The 20,549-nt window shown below is 46.5% G+C and overlaps 1 protein-coding gene across 8 annotated transcripts in view; it reads left to right on the forward strand.

The window, feature by feature from the left end:
• Positions 1–20,549, forward strand: part of LOC132385071 (proprotein convertase subtilisin/kexin type 7-like) — a 310,522-nt gene that overhangs the window by 145,829 nt on the left and 144,144 nt on the right. For all 8 annotated transcript variants that reach the window (XM_059956777.1, XM_059956783.1, XM_059956778.1 and 5 more), the window contains one exon: positions 1,113–1,213. In XM_059956777.1, coding sequence (XP_059812760.1) covers positions 1,113–1,213 — 101 coding nt within the window. The remainder of the gene's footprint in view (positions 1–1,112; positions 1,214–20,549) is intronic.

Genomic DNA, 20,549 nt, shown 5'->3' on the forward strand with positions numbered 1-20,549 from the left:
GCATGGAAAAGTAGGCATTCCTTATCTTAGTATAATAGTGGTCAAGTGTGTTGGGACCTCTGGTGCTACAGGTTATAAGCTGATGCTAAAAAGCCTGATTTAAATCACCGACTATGATTTGGAATGTGTCAGAATGGTTTGTTTCTTGTTTGGAAATTGCATCATGCAGTATCTCAATCGTTTGATTATAGTCATCTGCTGGTTATATGTAAACTCTGGTCAGGGTCACAGAGGAAAACTCTCTTGGTAAATTGAACAGTTGGCATTTGATTATGAGGTGTTCAAGGCTGGGGGACACAGGTTAGACAAAACTACCACATCTGAGCACCACAGAGAGTTTATCATGAAACGCACATCACCATCTTTTGTCTTTTCTGAATCAGCAATTTGGTCCATCCTATGTATCAAGAAGCCTTTAGGTCCGATCGCCGATTCTGGCATACACTGAGTAAGCAATGTCTCTGTAAAACTCAGTACACAACAATTTCCCATTTCTCTTCAATACAGCAATCTTGCCCTCAGTTTTGTCCTTCAGTGACTGCACATTTGCTAACAAAATGCTGGTTAGAGGGAGCCTCATCCCTTTGTGTTTCAGACTAGCTTGGAGTGTCTCTTCCCCCACCCCCAGAGAGAGGAGATAGCAATAAATGGTAAACACAAAGTACACTGCAGATGCTGTGGTCAAATCAACACGTACAAACAAGCTGGAGGAACTCAGCAGGTCGGACAGCATCCGTTGAAACAAGCAGTGAACGTTTCCGGCCGAGACAATTGACGAAGCAATAAATGTTTACTGTTAACTTGAAGGAAAAGTATAGAAAACAACATAGCATACCCACAATTCACTAAGCCAAACACATACATCTTTGCAATGTGGAAAGAAACTGGAGCACCTGGAGGAAACCATATGGTCAAAGGGAAAGCATACAAACTCCTTAAACTCCATTCACGATCACTGGTACTGTAAAGTGATTTTATTAATGTGTTTATGTTTATTGCTTCTTTTTGAAAAGCCTGGGTGCTGTGATTTAATTTGCAGAGGGAATACTTGGTTGTGCATTGTTTTCTGAAGTGCTCTGTCTCTAGTCTGATTTGATTCTGTCTCTTTGCAGGGGCAGTGAATGAAGAAGGCCATATGCCATTCTACGCTGAGGAGTGTGCTGCCATGCTGGCAGTCACCTTCAGCAGTGGTGACAAGATGATGCGAAGCATTGTAAGTTTGATAAGTTCAGACAACATAGAACATAAATTACACAAGACAGTGAGGCAAAACAAGGCAGTAGTGTCATAAAAACACATTTCACTACAAGTCCCTTATTGTGCAAGGAGTAGTTCACAGTTATTCCATTGCTGACATAGAATAAGCTATTACTGTTTCTTGGGTTTGTGGTTCCTAGTGGTTGATGCAAAAGTTGATCATATGATCATTTGCAACAGGTTCCCTTGAGCAGTTCACTTCCATCACCTGATTCACAGACTGAATATGCTGTTCCTTTATTTGTTTAAACTGTGCCCATCTGTGTGAGGGGCAGAGGTAATGGTCAACCTGTTTATCCATTCATAATTAGAGTCTGCTTCTAGTATATGTCAAGTTAAAGATCTTGGAATTTTTTTAATCTCTACCCTCCCTGACAAATTATAACTACATTTTGTTTATCTGTCTACACTTTTTATAATAAAGGACAAAGAGGACGGTAAACTAAGAAGGGGAAATGATTGCCATTTTTCTCCCTTTTGACGTAGTATATATATCTCAAAGATGTGCATGTTGGAAGAGGGAGGTAATCCCATCAGCTTCCTCTGGTGTCCCTCCTCCTTCCCTTTCTCCCATGGTCCACTCTACTCTCCAATCAGATTCCTTCTTCTTTAGCCCTTTAGTTTTTCCACCTATCACCTCTCAACTTCTAACTTCATCCTCCCCTACCGCCAGTCACTCACCTGGTCTCATCTACCACTTGCCAGCCTGTTATTCCTTCCCATCTCCTCGTCTTCTTATTTTGGCTCTACCCTCTTCCTCTCCAGTCCTGATGAATTTCAAACTTCACAGTAAATTTATTATCAAAGTACATATACAGTATGTCACCATATACAAGCCAGAGATTCATTTTTTGTGAGCATCCTCAATAAATCCAATAACCATAATAGAATCAATGAAAGACCACACCAACAGAGTGAGTGACCAGTGTGCAAAAGACAACAAACTGTGCAAATACAAAAAGGAATAATATAATTATGAAACAATAATTAATGAAATAATATTAATAATAATTAGATGAATAAATAAATAGATAGATAGGTGGTAAATAAATAAGCAATAAACATCGAGAACATACGATGAAGAGTCCTTGAAAATGAGGCCATAGGTTGTGGGAACAGTTCAGTGATGGGACAAGGTGAGTGAAATAATCCCCTGTGGTTCAAGGCCCTGATGGTTGAGGGGAAGTAACTGTTCCCAAACCTGGTGATGTGTATCCTGAGGTTCCTATACCTTCTTCCTGATGTTAACAGTGAGAAGAGAGCATGTTGTGGGGGTCCCTGATGATGGATGCTGCTTTCCTGCAACAGCATTTCTTGTAGATGTGCTCAGCGGTAAAGGGTCTTGACCTAAAACATCAACAATTTATTCTTCTTCATTGATGCTGCCCAACCTGCTGATTTCCTTCACTGTTCTCCTCACATTGCCATCAGCTCCCCCAAATTCTAACATTCATCTGTCCACTTGGGGTAATTTTACAGCATCCAGTTAACTTTCCAATGTGCACGTCTTTGGAATGGTGGAGAAAGCAGGAGCATTCAGAAAGAAACTCGTGCGATCACGGGGACAACATGGAAACTCCACACAGAGGTGGCACCCAAGTGGGGATTAAATGCATGCATTGTGTCTGTGAGACAGCCGTGCTACCTAATGTATCATCAAGCCATCTGTAGTTGATTCATTCAGGCCTGTAAAAACACTGACCTGTTTATATTCGGCAAGCACAGGAGAGGGAGTGTGAGTTGTGAGAAAGGCTTTGGTAGTTGATGGCAGGAGAATGTACATCGACATGGAATAATAAAGCAAAATCCTGCAGCTGCTGGAAATGTACAACAAGTCAAGTGGCATTCGTGGAGAGAGATTAGTGATGAAACAAAAAGATCATTGATTTGTTTCTTGGGCTTAGATTGGTGGACGGCAGATCTGGGGCATCAGTCATGCACAGTAGCTTAGCGGCTAGTGCGATGCTCTACAGCCCCAGCGATCAGGGATTCTGTATGTTCTCTCCATGACCTCGTGAGTTTCTAGCAGGTGCTTCTGTTTCCTCCCACAGTCCAAAGACGTACGGGGAAGCAGGTTAATTGGTCTCACGGCTATAATGGGTAGTGTGGTCTCATTAGGCTGGAAGGGCCTGTTAACTTGCTGTATCTCTGAACAAATTTAAAAAAAAACAAACAATGGAAGAACATTGAAGAGAAACAGGAGTAAAAGAAACTGTTGGATGTGCTGAGCATTGACTGAGAGCAGCAGGAGGTCAATGCTTCAGGTCACCTAAACTATTGAGTCTCACCATCCACTTTCATTTCTTCAGAGAAAAAGAAGATTGGAATGAGGATAGTAAGACCATAAGATATAGGAACAAAATTAGGCCATTCAGACCATTGAGTCTGCTCCACCATTCCATCGTGGCTGATTTATTATCCTTCTCAACCCCATTCTCCTGGTAACCTTTGACACACAGATTAATCAAGAGATTATCAACCTCCTCCTTAAAGACGCAATGACCTGGCCTTTGCAGACGTCTGTGACAATGAATCCAACAGACTCACCACCCTCTAGCAAAAGAAATTCCTCCTCATCTCTGTTCTAGAGGTACATACTGTGGCGACCCATTTCCTGCAACATCTGAACCAGCTCACAATTAGCCAGCGTTCCGGCTAAGGGAGATAGCCTGCGGGGATTTGCGAGCACAGAGCTTTGGAGCCTCTGCGCCACGGGGGGCAGGTTGAGGGAGGCTTAAAAGTGAGGCTGGGGATTTCGAATAAAGTTTTTTCCTTCGACTGCAGTTACCGACTCCGTGTCGTAATTTTAGCGCTGCGTGTAGCGCACCGCTACAATTGGTGACCCCGACGGTCCAAACGATTTTTGGACCAGAAGTGACCGACACTGCCTCTGTTCATGCGGTTTCGTTGAAACTGCCGGGTTTCTGGACACGGCGTCCTCACCTGTGGTTTCAGCAAGCTGAAGCCCAATTCCACGTTCGGCAGATCGCCTCCGAGGACACCCGCTACTACTACTTGGTGAGCTCCCTCGACCAGGACACAGCGGCCCAGGTCGCGGAGTTCATACAGTCGCCCCCGGCAGACGGCAAGTACATGGAATTCAAAGCCCTGCTCCTCAGGACTTTTGGACTCTCACGGCGCGAGCGGGCTGCCCGTTTACTGCACCTGGATGGCTTGGGCGACAGACCCCCATCGGCTTTAATGAATGAGATGTTGTCTCTCGCCGATGGACACACACCCTGCCTCATGTTTGAGCAGGCATTCCTGGAGCAGCTGCCCGAGGACATACGCCTGCTGCTGTCCGACGCGGATTTCAGCGACCCCCGGAAGGTGGCAGCCCGGGCGGACTTGCTGTGGAACGCCAAAAAGATGAGTGGGGCATCCATTGCACAGATCACCAGGCCCCGCTCCCGGCAGCAAACCAGTCCAGGCCCGGCCGCAGAGCCCACTAACCCCCGGCCCAATGACCACTGGTGCTTCTACCACCAGCGGTGGGGCGCAGAAGCCCGCCGTTGCCGCCCGCCCTGCAAGTTCCCGGGAAACGCCAGGGCCAGCCGCCGCTGATGGCTACGGCGGCTGGTCATCAGGATAGCCTCCTGTATGTGTGGGATAGAAGGTCGGGACGCCGGTTTTTGGTTGACACCGGTGCTGAGGTTAGCGTTTTACCTCCGACGAGTTACGACACCCGCAGCAGGGCACCGGGTCCCCTCCTGAGGGATGCGAACAGCAGCACAGTAAGGATCTATGGCACCTGTCAGGTGCAGCTACAATTCAGCTCCAGCCAGTTCACGTGGGACTTCACACTGGCCGCCGTAGCCCAACCGCTTCTGGGTGCAGTTTTTTGCGGGCTCACAGCCTACTGGTCGACCTGCCCAGGAAGAGACTGGTACACGCCGAGACCTTTCAGACGTTCTCCCTGGGTGCAGCCCAGTTGCCAGCCCCTCACCTCGGCTCCATCACGCTGTCCGACAATGACTTCACCAGGGTCCTGGCGGATTTCCCATCGGTTCTGGCACCGCAGTTCACAGTGGCCCTGCCCCGACACGGCGTACAGCACCAAATCCCGACCCAGGGACAACCCCTCCACGCCCGCGCTTGGCGGCTTCCCCCGGACAAGCTCCGACTGGCAAAGGAGGAGTTCAGGAGGATGGAGGAGTTGGGGATCATCCGGCGGTCCGACAGCCCAAGGGCCTCCCCCCTGCACATGGTGCCTAAAGCGACAGGGGGCTGGAGAACATGCGGTGACTACCGCAGGCTGAACGAGGCTACCGCACCGGACCGCTACCCTGTGCCGCACATTCAGGACTTTGCAGCAAACCTGCACGGCGCACGGATCTTCTCCAAGGTAGACCTCGTCCGAGGGTACGATCAAATCCCGATGCATCCAGACGACGTCCCCAAAACGGCTCTCATCACCCCGTTTGGCCTTTTCGAGTTCCTCCGCATGCCGTTCGGCCTGAAGAATGCCACACAGACGTTCCAGCGGTTAATGGACGCGGTGGGACGGGACCTGGACTTCGCGTTTATCTATTTGGACGACATCCTCATAGCCAGCAGCAGTCGTCAGGAGCATCTGTCCCACCTTCGTCAACTCTGCGCCCGACTGAGTGAGTACAGTCTAACAGTCAACCCTGCCAAATGCCAGTTCGGACTCGATACCATTGACTTCCTGGGTCACAGGATTACTAAAGACGGGGCAACCCCTCTGCCCGCTAAGGTAGATGCGGTCCGCCATTTCCCCCGACCCACCACGGTCAAAGGTCTTCAGGAATTCTTAGGTATGGTCAATTTCTACCACCACTTCCTCCCTTCAGCTGCCCGGATCATGCACCCCCTGTTCGCCCTGCTGTCCGGTCCGGGCAAGGACATTACCTGGGACGAGGAGTCCGCCGCCGCTTTCATTCAAACGAAGGAAGCTTTGGCGAACGCCGCAATGCTACTGTACCCCAGAATAGATGTCCCTACTGCCCTCACAGTGGACGCATCTAACACAGCAGTCGGTGGGGTACTGGAGCAACTCATCGCAGGTCGCTGGCAACCCCTGGCATTTTTCAGCAAACATCTGCAGCCACCCGAGCTCAAATACAGTGCTTTCGACCGGGAACTGTTGGCGTCTACCTGGCAATCCGGCATTTCAGGTACTTCCTAGAAGGTCGGCCCTTCACTGCGTTCACGGACCACAAACCGCTTACCTTTGCGTTTACGAAAGCGTCCGACCCCTGGTCGTCCCGCCAGCAACGCCACCTGTCCTAGGATGTCCGGCACGTCTTGGGTAAGGACAATGTCGTGGCGGATGCGCTCTCTCGCCCTACCGTTCATGCCCTTTCCCAAGGGGTAGACTTTGAGGCACTGGCAGAGGCGCAGCAGGCAGCTGAGGAGATTCCAAAGTACAGAACCGCAGTCTCCGGTTTGCAGCTCCAGGACCTCCCCATAGGCCCAGGTGAGAGGACCCTACTCTGTGACGTCGCCACCGGCCAGCCCCGTCCCGTCGTCCTGACAGCATGGCGGCGCCGCGTTTTCGACTCCATTCATAACTCGGCGCATCCCTCCATCCGGACAACTGTCCGGATGGTTTCCAGCAGGTTCGTTTGCAACGGACTCCGCAAGCAGGTCAGTGAATGGGCCAAAACGTGCATGCACACCAAAGCTCTGCCGCAGCAGTTCCACCCCACCCACCGGCGTTTAGACCACATTCATGTGGATATCGTGGGCCCCCTACCAGTGTCGCGCGGAGCGCGTTACCTCCTGACTATCGTGGACCGGTTCACAAGATGGCCAGAGGCGGTCCCGCTCACCGACACCACCTTCGAATCTTGCGCCCGGGCCCTGATCACCACCTGGATATCTCGCTTTGGTGTACCGGCCCACATTACCTCCGACAGAGGCGCCCAGTTCACCTCCAGCCTGTGGTCAGCTATGGCCAGCCTTTTGGGGACTCAGCTGCACCACACCACTGCCTACCACCCACAGTCGAACGGGCTAGTGGAGCGTTTCCACCGTCACCTGAAGTCGGCCCTCATGGCCCGCCTGCGAGGAGCCAACTGGGCGGATGAGCTTCCCTGGGTCCTACTCGGCATCCGCACAGCGCCCGAGGACGACCTGCATGCCTCGTCGGCCGATTTGGTATACAGCGCACCCCTGGTCGTCCCCAGGGAGTTCCTACCAGCCCCACGGGGGCAAGAGGAAGATCCCGCAGCAGTCCTGGGCAGACTACGCGAGAAGCTCGGTAACCTGGCCCCCATACCCACTTCACAGCACGGGCGGAACCCGACCTGCGTACCCAAAGACCTGCAGAACTGTAAGTTTGTGTTTGTACGAAGGGGCGGGCATCGGCCACCGCTGCAGCGGCCCTACGAGGGGCTGTTTACGGTGCTCCGGAACAACGGGTCCACGTTCGTGCTGGACGTTGGGGGGAGAGAGGAGGTTTTCACGGTGGACCGACTCAAACCGGCCCATGTGGACCTGGCGCAACCGGCTGAGTTTCCGGCACCTCGGCGCAGAGGCCGACCTCCCAACCAGGTTCCAGCCCAGATTGTGGACATTGGGGGGTGTATCACCGGTTCTGGGGGGGGGATGTAGCGACCTATTTCCTGGCACATCCGAACCGGCTCACAATTAGCCAGCATTCCAGCTAAGGGAGATAGCCTGCGGGGATTTGCGATTACAGAGCTTTGGAGCCTCTGCGCCATGGGGGGCAGGTTGAGGGAGGCTTAAAAGTGAGGCTGGGGATTTCGAATAAAGTTTTTTCCTTCGACTACAGTTACCGACTCCATGTCATAATTTTAGCACTGCGTGTAGCACACCGCTACAATACCATCTTTCTGAGGCTGTGCCCTCTGGTCCTAGACTCCCCCATGATAGGAAACTTCCTCTGCACATCCACTCTATTCAGGCCTTTCAGTATTCCAAAGATTCCAATGCCAGCTCCTCTCATTCTTCTGAATTCCGTGACTACAGGCCCATAGCCATCAAACACTCCTCATAAATTAACTCCTTCATTCCTGGAATCATTCTTGTCAACCTTCGTTGGACCCTTAGCGCTTGAACGTGACAAAAATGCTGGATATTAATACTTTGGGTACAAAGAGAAGGAACGCTTGAGGATTACCCTTGGGCAGATTGAGCAGTGAGGCCACAGAGTGCGTTATTGAGGCAAAGTTGGTGTGTGGAATGAATGGCGACATGAAATGCTGTCATGTAACAAGGACAGGGATCAATGTGCAAGGCGTTGCTGTCAGGTACAGTATTGTCTTTATCCTCTCATCTCCTCCAACCCACAGACACACTCACATCCTGCACTGGTCACGTTTCATCTTGTATTGCTGCTGTTTTACATACCTATCAGACTGCTTGTTTTATTATGATCATGTCAGTAACATTACACTGTCTTACAGAAACATGTACCTCACACTTTCAATCTTCAGACCATGCCACTCAGGAACTTGTGCTGGTGTTAATTTGTGAATATATGCACTGGATCGTAACTCTATGTGCTGTGTGTGACTGTATGTACTGTGTTTTGTACCTTGGTCCCAGAGCCACACTGTTTTGCTTGGCTATGTACTTGAACTTAACTTATGAGGGAATACAGAGTGAAACGTTCAGGAAAAGAAAGGGATGGAGTGATGTATGTTATTTTTGATATTTGTTCATGGTTACTAAGTATGGTGATTGCCATAGGTGAACATTGTGTGTGACCAAGTCTTAACTATTACCTTGTCAGTTATTACTATGTTGTAATTCTTCCACTCCATGAATGTCAATTCATCTGGAATATTGGGACAAAGAGTAGAAAAGCAAATGTTTTCCCATTTGTATCACCTTTTCAAGAATCACAGAATCCCTTCTGTTAAATTTCTAATAGCTGTATTTTGACGTGTTTGCTTGTTAGTTCAAAAACACTCCTGTCCGGTGCCCCATTTATATCCTATTCTAAAGTGCCTGGAACCTTTCTGCTAGTCTGTTTTCCACTTGATGATAGTTTCTCTCATTCCCTACATTTCCCCTGTCACTGCTCCATTCATTGTCTGCCTCAACTTCTCAGCTGTAATAATTCATTCAGAAACTTGTACAGTTGTTTGGATCCGATTGACACATGCAATGATTCCTGAATTGGTCCTTTGAGTTTAAAAAAAAAACATTCTGGAACACTGGAAGAAGGGATAGTGATCATGAGGCTGACTCACAGTGCTCTGCAATGGTTAAGCACATTTGAAATGTAGTGAAGGCAGCAGTCAAATTGTACACAGCAATAGACAGACATACTTTATTGATCCCGAGGGAAATTGGGTTTTGTTACAGTCGCACCAACCAAGAATAGTGTTGAAATATAGCAATATAAAACCATAAATCATTAAATAATAAGTTAATCATGCCAAGTGGAAATAAAGTCCAGGACCAGCCTATTGGCTCAGGTGTCTGACACTCCGAGGGAGGAGTTATAAAGTTTGATGGCCACAGGCAGGAATGACTTCCTATGACTCTCAGTGTTACATCTCGGTGGAATGAGTCTCTGGCTGAATGTACTCCTGTGCCTAACCAGCACATTATGGAGTGGATGGGAGTCATTGTCCAAGATGGCATGCAACTTGGACAGCATCCTCTTTTCAGACACCACTGTCAGAGAGTCCAGTTCCACCCCCACAACATCACTGGCCTTACGAATGAGTTTGTTGATTCTGTTGGTGTCTGCTACCCTCAGCCTGCTGCCCCAGCACACAACAGCAAACATGATAGCACTGGCCACCACAGCCTCATAGAAAATCCTCAGCATCATCCGGCAGATGTTAAAGGACCTCAGTCTCCTCAGGAAATAGAAACGTCTCTGACCCTTCTTGAAGACGGCCTCAGTGTTCTTTGACCAGTCCAGTTTATTGTCAATTCATATCCCCAGGTATTTGTAATCCTCCACTATGTCCACACTGACCCCTTGGATGGAAACAGGGGTCACTGGTGCCTTAGCCCTCCTCAGGTCCACCACCAGCTCCTTAGTCTTTTTCACATTAAGCTGCAGATGATTCTGCTCGCACCATGTGACAAAGTTTCCCACCGTAGCCCTGTACTCAGCCTCATCTCCCTTGCTGATGCATCCAACTATGGCAGAGTCACCAGAAAACTTCTGAAGATGGCAAGACTCTGTGTTGTAGTTGAAGTCCGAGGTGTAGATGGTGAAGAGAAAGGGAGACAGGACAGTCCCCTGTGGAGCCCCAGTGCTGCTGACCACTCTGTCTGACACACAGTGTTGCAAGCGCATGTACAGTGGTCTGCCAGTCAGGTGATCAATAATCCATGACACCAGGGAAGCATCCACCTGCATCACTGTCAGCTTCTTACCCAGCAGAGCGGGGCAGAACATGGTGTTGAATGCACTGGAGAAGTCAAAAAACATGACCCTCGTAGTGCTTGCCGGCTTGTCCAGGTGGGCGTAGACACAGGTTGAGCAGGTAGACGATGGCATCCTCAACTCCTAGTTGGGGCTGGTAGGCGAACTGGAGGGGGTCTAAGTGGGGCCTAACCATAGGCCGGAGCTGCTCTAGAACAAGTCTCTCCAAGGTCTTCATGATGTGGAGGTCAATGCCACCGGTCTGTAGTCATTGGAGCCACTGGGGCGCAGCGTCTTCGGTACAGGAACGAGGCAGGACGTCTTCCACAGCACAGGAACCCTCTGGAGACTCAGGCTCAGGTTGAAGACATGGTGAAGTACCCCACATAGCTGGCGGGCACAGGCTTTGAGCACCCTGGGGCTGACACCATCTGGGGCTGCAGCCTTGCTTGGGTGGAGACCTGTTCAGCTGTGAAGCCCACCCTGGTGGTTTCAGGTGGGGGAGGGGTGTAGTCATGAGGGCAGGGTTGTGGCTGTGAGGAGGGGTAGGAGGGGAGAGTGGAGTATGTGTTGGTTGGGGGCCAACAACAGATGAATCATGTGGGGGATGGGCAGGGGCCACAGTGTCAATATCTATTGAAGAACAGGTTAAGTTCGTTGGCCCTGTCCTCACTGCCTTCAGCTCCTCTGTTGCTGGTTTGCTGGAACCCAGTGATGGTCTTCATCCCACTCCAGACCTCTCCCATGTTCTGCTGGAATATCCACTCAAGCTTCCTCCTATACCTGTCTTTAGCCTCCCTGATCTTGGCTTTAAGATCCCTCTGTATTGTCTTCAACTCCTCCCTATTTCCATCTCTAAACGCCCTCTTTTTAGCGTTCAGGATGTCCTTAATGTCCTTTGTTACCCATGGCTTGTTATTTGAATAACAAAGGACAGTTCCGTCCACACAGAAGTTGATGAAACCAGTGATGCACTCTGTGAGCCCATCAGCCCCTGAGCCCCTGTGAACAGTCAAATTCTACACAGCAATAGCCCCACAGTGGAAGCATTTCTCACCTCGTTTTTAAATATCCTACCCAATATCCCAAGGCTGTGACCAATTGTTCTGGGCTTGGCTGCCATCAGTTCTCCTGCATTTATTCTGTCCAATCCTGTCAGGATTTTCTAAATTTCAGTCACTGGGTGAAAAAGGGTACAGATCCCCTCCTACCCCTTGCCTTAAACCTGTGTCGTCTAATCTAATCACTCTGACCCAGAACATTTGTCAGCCTAAACTTCCATCAGTTTTCCCACCACAATTCCATGACTAATATTAATTTCCTTCATTTCCCCCCTCTGCAGATAATTAACATTGTTGCACTATTTATTTATTTTGTAATTTATGTTAATTTTATCTTTTTGCACTGTATGGTGCCACCAACCAACAATTTCACATCATAAGCAACAGTGAGATTAAACCTGATTCTGATTCTGAGGTTCTTTGTGCCGTCCTCTGAAAACTAGCCCAAAGTAGTTCATCAATTTTTCTACCATTTCTTTGTCCCCTAGTTTCTGATTGTTAAGGTCCTACCTTTACAGTTAGTATGGGGGGGGGGAGGTGTCAGAGGTAAGATCTTTACACAGAGAATGGTGGGTGTGTGTTGCTACAGGTGAGAATGGAATGTTGACACAATGCTTACATAAACCATATTATTGAATGGAGAAAGCACATTTGAGGCACTGAGTGGCCAGTGTCTGGTCCTTATTTCTTAGCATCAGAGATGGTACCTTTCTCTTTCTTGAAATAGCACTTGGAGATATCTTATATCCAGCTGGAAGAGAGGCTGGTATTTGTTTTTAGCTGATGCACATTCTGATGGCCCAAGTGTTTCTAAATCATCTTTGAACAAAGGATTTATTTAAAGGATGGCACCTTTGGCACTGTAACTTACTCTCAGAGAGAAAGTCGCTTGGGTTTCTTTTAGTCCTGTCCCTGGACTAGGGCTTACCTTTGAGCCAGAAACCTGTGAGATCACGTGCACTACCTACCATTTCAGTTACAATTTCATCTTGGGATCCTTTTTGTGCTTCTTGCAAATCAACTATAGATTAACAGTTTTAAATGTTTAGGAGCTTTTTTTTGCCTGCCAGAATTAAAAGGAGTGAAGTAATTGCCTGAAACATCAACAATCTCAATTTCACCCAGCTAATCTATTATTTCAGTACTAGATATTTTATCGGGTATATGCATTTTCAGAATGTGCATATTAATGTCAAAGAGGAACAATTAATACATAGGCCAATTTTATTTTTGGTTTTAACTCTATGAAGTTGCTTTATTGTTTGGCTGAAATGTGTGGCTTTGCAGAGGATTCAGAAAGTACACGAAAATGTGAACTGAGGCTTTTTCTTTGAAAATATCTCTGATTGATTGAATGAGTCCTGTCCAGTTGGACCTGCTGTACCTCCGAGGAGTCGATAAGTTATAGGGCTATTAATAAGATTGGATTTTCATGTCAGAATTTACATATTTAGAACATTTTACAGCCAGTTATTTACTTATGAAGTAGTCAACGTTGGACATGGAAAATTGTAGAGGACGGTTTAAGCAGCTGGATCCAATTGCTGTCACATTTCTAAGGGTAAATGGTAATTGGTTTATTGTCACAATACAGCGGGAAAACATTTTTCATGCTACCTGTATAGATCATTCCCAACAAAAGTACATCAGTGTAGTATAAAGTGGGAAAAAATGCAAAATCTAGTGTTATAATTACAGAGAGAGGGCAGTGCAGGTAGATAAATAAGGTCAAAGAGATCAAAATCACATGTAAACTGAAACATACAGTGAAATTGTGTCATTGGCATTAATAACCAATACAAGCTAAGGATGTTTTGGTGGCAGCCCGCAAGTGTGGCCACACATTCTGGTGTCATCGTAGCATGCTCAGCATGTTCAGCAGAACAATACAAGCAACAACAGAGCAGCAAAACAAGCCCCTTTCCTACCGTCCCCTCACAAAGACAGGCCGTCAACCCCAGGACAGGCCGCTTACATTTTGGCTCTGGGCTCTAACACTCGCAGCCCTCCAGCCTCCAAACACACTGACCCAGGAGCTTCGTCTTCCAGTCACGCAGCTCCCTGGACTTTAACCGCTTGCTTCAACCTCTGAACTTTGCCGGCATCTCCAACAACACAGTGAAACTGGGATTCCAAAGTACAACCACAATCTACAACAATCTGAGTGGGTTTGTCACCAAATAAGTTAGAAAAGAACACTGAGGAGAAATTTGATGGCAGGTTACCCAGACACTTAATGTCAAGCACCAGAATTTGCCTTAGAGAAGACTCTAGCAAATTTCTACAAATGTTCTGACTGGTTGCATCATTGTCTGGTATGGTGGAGCCAACACACAGGATCAGAAAAAGCTGCAGAAATCTGTAAACTCAGCCAGCTCCAGCATGGGCTCTCACTTCCCCAGCATCCAGGACATCTTCAAAAGGTGGCAGTCATCATTAAAGACCCCCACCACTCAGGACACGCCCTCTTCTCATTATTACAAATGGGAGGAGGTACAGGAGCCTGAAGACATACATTGAATATTTTAGGAACAAAGAACCCCTTTGCTGTCAGATTTCTGAATGGTTCATGACCACACAAATACTATTTTGCTCTCATTTTGCACTACATATTTTATATATATTTCTTATTTCTTATATATAGTATATTTTATGTATTGCAATGTACTACTGCTGCAATGAACAAGTTTCAGGACTTATGTCAGTGATAAAAAACCTGATTCTTATTCTGCTTAATAGCAAAAGCAGTGCTGTGTCCTTAAACTAGAGTATTTAACACCTCCATCTCATTCCTGTGGGATGTGATAATAGGCTTTAAAGTTCAAGCAGAGGCCTAATTAGGTAAAGGTTTTTGGAGCATACTGCTGAATGTGGTTCAGAGATTTACTTAACAAGATTTTTCTGCCACAGTCTGCTTACTATCACACAAATGTTCATTTCACAGAATTGGAAACTCTATCTAACTGGCAGCCATTCAGGACTTTAATTAACTGAGGGTTAAATGGGATGGAAGGCCGGATGAAACTTCTGTTCAAATGTTTCTGAAAAGGTCGATGTCTGGATAGTGCAGGATATTTTTTATTTAACATTGCATAAATACAAAATCAATTGGCATGTCAGCCTAAATTCCATTTTCAGGTGTCAACACATTTTTTAAATTTCTGGTTTATTAGCTGTGATTTGCATTACAGTTTGCCTTTGAAATCTGAAAATGTTGTTTCACAACCAGAATGAAACTATGCTTTGGCAGCAGTTATCGCCACTGCTGTTTTGACTCACTGAAGAGAAGTTTGGAGTCTTACTGCTGATGAAAATTCCTCCAACACCATTTGGATCATTTCACTTCTGTTTTTGAAACTGAAGTCCCAAACCTGGAGCAGTGATCACACAAGCCGGGGTTCCTTTGACCCTCACCAATTTTTATTGATGCACCATAGAAAGCATCCTATCAAGATGCATCACAATTTGGTACAGCATTTGCTCTGCCCTAGACTGCCAGAAACTTCAGGCTGTACAACATTAGAACAGTACAGCACATTACAGGCCCTTCAGCCCACAATATTGTTCTGACATTTTAACCTGCTCTTAGATTAATCTAACCCTTCCCTCCCACATAGACCTCCATTTTTCTTTCATCCACATGTCTATCTTAGAGTCTTTTAAATGTCCCTAATGTATCTACCTCTACCACCACCCCTGGCAGCATGTTCCATGCACCCAACACTCTGTGTAAAAAAAAACTACCTCTGGTATTCCCTTCATACTTTCCTCCAATCACCTTAAAATTAAGCCCCCTCGTATTAGCCATTTCCACCATGGAAAAAGTCTCTGGCTGTCCACTCAATCTGGCTCAGAAGAAACTGCAGTGAATTGTAGACACAGCACATCAGGAAAACCAGCCTCCCCTCTGTGAACTCTGTCTACATTTCTAGCTGCCTTGGTAAAGTAGCCAGCATAATCAAAGACCAATTGAAATGGATGGCCACTGAGAGGGCTTACCTTTTGTGGCAGACAGTGAAGATGCCCAACAAAGCATTTTGAGTGTGTTATGAGAATTCCAGTTTGTGTTTATCTGACTCAATGGGCCAAATAATCTAATTCTGCTCCTATATCTTATTGTCTTACCTTGATTAATTAAGATATCAAAGGTTATGAGGGGAAGGCAGGAGAATGGGGTTGAGAAGATAATAAATTGGAGTAGACTCGATGGGCTGAATGGCCCAATTCTGCTCCTATATTGTCATCTTGAGACAAAATGTTCACAGTTTGTAGATGAGCAGGAAAGTTTCCAGATCTTCCTAATGCAGTCAGAACACCGTCAATTTCCTTTGGATCCTCTTTAAACTAAGAAAACAAGGAGATGATTAATATTGAAACTTCTTGATTCAAACACTTCAATGAACTGGGGGGTGGGGTGGTGTGGGGTGGTGGTGGTGTGTGTGTGTGTGTGTGTGTGTGTGTGTCCACTTTTGTGGTGGGGCAATACACATTGAAATATAAACAAGCTTCAATGAAAGAGAATTTGCAGATGCTGGAAACCCAAGCAACACACACAAAATGCTAAAGGAAATCAGCAGGCCAGGCAGCATCTATGGAAAAAAGTACAGTCGACGTTTTGGGCTGAACTCCTTCGGCAGTCCTGTCTTCAACCCTCCTCCTCTTCCTAGACACCCCGTCCTGGTCTTCTGCCTACTCTGGACCTTTTCCTTGCCAACTGCTGATGGCACATCAACCGTCTCAACTTCAACACTCCTCTCTCCAATTCTAACCTCACCCCTTCTGAATGCTCCATTCTCCACTCCTCTACACCAATCCTAACATCACCATCAAACCCACAATTAAGGGAGGTGCTGTTATAATTATCTCTACTTTGTTGAGCCTCAGTGAGAACTCTCAGACACCTCTTCTTATTTACACCTCGAAAAGGATCCCAGTAAGGAGCACCAGGCCATTGTCTCTCCCACCATCCCTGACATTATTAGATGGATCTCCCATCCACTGCCACCAACCTGATAGTTCCCACACCCCACACCTCCTGTTTCTACCTCCTACCCAAGATCCACAAACCTGCTTGTCCTGGTAGACCCATTGTGTCAGCTTGTTCCTGCCCCACTGAACTTGGAGCAATGGAGGATGAGAGGTGACCTGATAGAGGTGTATAAGATGTTGAGAGGCATTGATCGTGTGGATGGTCAGAGGCTTTTTCCCAGGGCTGAAATGGTTGCCACAAGAGGACACAGGTTTAATGTGCCGGGGAGTAGGCACAAAGGAGATGTCAGGGTTAAGTTTTTTACTCAGAGAGTGGTGAGTGCGTAGAATGGGCTGTCGGCAATGGTGGTGGAGGCGGATATGATAGGGTCTTTTAAGAAACTTTGGATAGGTACATGGAGCTTAGAAAAATAGAGGGCTATGGTTAAACCTAGTAATCTCTAAGGTAGGGACATGTTTGGCACAACCTTGTGGGCTGAAGGGCCTGTCTTGTGCTGTAAGGTTCCTATGTTTCCATGTAACTCATCTGTATACCTCAACACACACAAAATGCTGGTAGAACACAGCAGGCTAGGCCTGACGAAGGGTCTCGGCCCGAAACATCGACAGCGCTTCTCCCTATAGATGCTGCCTAGCCTGCTGTGTTCTACCAGCATTTTGTGTGTGTTGTTGTTTGAATTTCCAGCATCTGCAGATTTCCTTGTGTTTGCTCTGTATACCTCAACTCTGTTTTATCCCCCTAGTTCAGTCCCTTCCTACCTACATCCGTGACACCTCACACACTTTTGATCTTTTCAAGGATTTCAAGTTCCCTGGCCTTGATCATCTTATTTTCACTATGAATGTCCAGTCCCTGTACACCTCCATCCCCCACCAGGAAGGCCTCAAAGCTCTCCGCTTTTTTTTCTGGACACCAGGCCTAACCAGTTACCCTCCTCCAACACTCTCCTCCGCCGAGTGGAACTTGTCCTCACTCTCAATAATTTCTGCTTTGACTCCTCCCGCTTCCTTCAAACAATAAGGGTAGCCACGGGCACTCGCATGGGTCCCAGCTATGCCTGCCTGTTTGTCGGCTACGTGAACAGTCTGTTCCAAGCCTACACTGGTGACTGTTCCGCACTTTTCCTACTCTACAGTGACAACTGCATTGGTGCTGCTTCCTGCACCTGTACTGAACTTATCGACTTCATCCACTTTGCCTCCAGCTTCCACCCTGCCCTCAAATGTACCTGGCCCATTTCCGACACCTCCCTCCCCTTTCTTGATCTCACTGTCTCAATCTCTGGAGACAACTTGTCTACTGATGTCTATTCTAAACCATGGACTCTCACAGCTACCTGGACTATCCTTCTCTCAATCCTTCCGTTTCCACTGCATGCAGATGTCTCAGGATGAGACTTTTCATTCTAGAACGAAGAAGATGTCCTCCTTTTTCAAATGGTTTTGCTTCCTCCACCATCAACGCTGACCACAACCGCATCTCTTCCATTTCATGCACATCTGCTCTTACCCCAACCTCCTGCCACCCTACCAGGGATAGGGTTCTTCTTGTCCTCACCTACCACCCTCCAGCCTCCGTGTCCAGTACACAGTGTTGGGAAATCTATGATAATGCATTTTGGTAAAAGGAACAATAGTGCGGACTGTTATCTAAATGGGGAGAAGGTTCAAACATCAGAGGGGGACTTATGAGTCCTCGTGCAAGACTCCCAGAAGGTTAATTTACAGGTTGAGTCTGTGGTAAAGAAGCAAAATGCAATGTTAGCATTTATTTAAAGAGAAATAGAATATAAAAACAAGGAGATAATACTGAGCCTTTATAAGAGACTAGTCAGTCTGCACTTGGAGTATTGTCAACAGTTTTGGGCCCCATATCGCAGAAAGGATATGTTGTATGTTGTCATTGGAGACAGTCGAGAGGAGGTTCACAAGGATGATTCTGGGAACGAAGGGGTTAATATAAGATGTTTGCTTGGCAGTTTTGGGCCTGTATTCACTGGAATTTTGAAGAATGCATGGGGATCTCACTGAAACCTACGAGGTGGATTGGGAGAGGATGTTTCCTTTGTTGTTGTTATCCAGAACTAGAGGGCACAGCCTCCAAATTGAGCGGCGACCCTTTAGAACAAAGGTGAGGAGAATTTTTTTTAGCCAGAGAGAGTAGTGAATCTATGGAATGCTCTACCACAGACAGCGGTGGAGGCCAAGCCCATGGGTATATTTAAGGCAGAAGTTCATAGCTCCTGATCGATCAGGGCTTCAAAAGATAAGGTGAGAAGGCAGGTGTATGGGGTTGAGTGGGATCTGGGATCAGCCATGGTGGAATGGTGGAGCAGACTTGATGGGCTGAATGGCCTAATTCTGCTCCTATGTCTTATGGTCTTGTACAACAAAAACTATCAAGAAAATAGCTGGGATTCCTGTGGTAAACTATGTATACCTGTCTGGATATGCCCCTCTGCTGACTGCTCCTGTGGCTCCTCCCACAGACCCCTGTATAAAGGCAATTGGAGGCACTGCTCCTCCCTCAGTCTCCAGGATGTCGTGCTCCGTTTTGCTGCTAATAAAAGTCTATCATTTGTCTCCCGTCTCCGAGAGTTATTAATGGTGCATCAATTCCCTTAATTTATTTGGGACACTATGCCAGTTAATTTTTGTCAGGAGACTGTTGCTGAACAGTTTCTAATTAGCGGCCGTTGCATGTACTTGTGTGGCTGTTAAGACACTACAACATGCTAAGAGCAAAGAGTTTTTTAAAACAGCATCAGCTGCGTGTGTTCAAAACGCAGTGATTTTTGTCACTGATAGTTGGCGAGAAATAAGCAGTATGAAAATTCAGAACTGTTTTGCTCACTGTGGTTTCAAGCATTGAGGCTTGGAGATGCCAGAAACAGCTAGAGGTGAAAATGAAATGATTTTACTACTTCAACAAGTTAGGGACTATGAAGAAGTTGAAGGTATCAACAATCGTCTTGAAAGTTACTATGAAAATGAAGATATGGAGGATGCAATTGTTGAAAGCAATGTATGAAGGCAGTCCATTATCTGCACTAGGCGTCCGCACTAATCTTATTCACTTACAGTCAATCAAAAGAACATGGCAGCGTACACTGGATGAATTCCTCCATCGATAACTATTAGGAACTAATGCACAGTTTTATAGTACTATAGTAGTATTGGTAGTGTTCTAATTTGTTCTGTATTTCATTTAAATACATAGTTTGTTACTTTGTTAAACAGTAGTTTGTCTTTTTTTTATACCTTTTTAACTATTTCCATGAAACTTTGGCTAATTGGGACAGCTGCTTTATTGGACCAACATATACTGGTCCTGATGTGTCCCAATTAATGGGAATCCACTGCATATATAAAATTTTAAATAGTGCAAAAAGGGAGCAAAATATTGATTTCCAGCTTCTGCATTTTATATGATCTTCACTTTGTTTTCCTTTCTCAGCTGATGAAATGTTAGCTATTCACTTTCCACTAATGCCGTCAGACCTGCTGAGTATTTTCAACAGTTTCTGTCGTTTTTCCATGAAATAGAGGCCAGGACCTTGCAAAGAAATGCAACTGTGGGATAGTGGAGCCAGGTTGTCAGATCCTTGGTAGGTGACAAACTGACAAAAGCTGAGATCCCAAGACCACACATAGTTAACAAGTTTTGGGATTGTTTCATTTCCTGTAAGCCTTTGCATACTGGTTATCATGTTACTGGCACCACCCGTGATGGTCATTGAAGATTCATGAGAAAAGTAGTCTTATTAGGAAATTATCTGGATGGAATTCAAGGTCAGTGTGAAGAGAGACTGACTTCAACTCAGCTGCTGGACTGGAAATTTAAGAAAGCCACAGACATATCAAGATTAGGAAAACGCCCATTTTAAATTCTGACAGCCAGATGGAAACTATGATATTTT

This window comes from Hypanus sabinus, chromosome X2 (assembly GCF_030144855.1).
Source record: "Hypanus sabinus isolate sHypSab1 chromosome X2, sHypSab1.hap1, whole genome shotgun sequence".
Classification (NCBI taxonomy): Eukaryota; Metazoa; Chordata; class Chondrichthyes; order Myliobatiformes; family Dasyatidae; genus Hypanus; species Hypanus sabinus.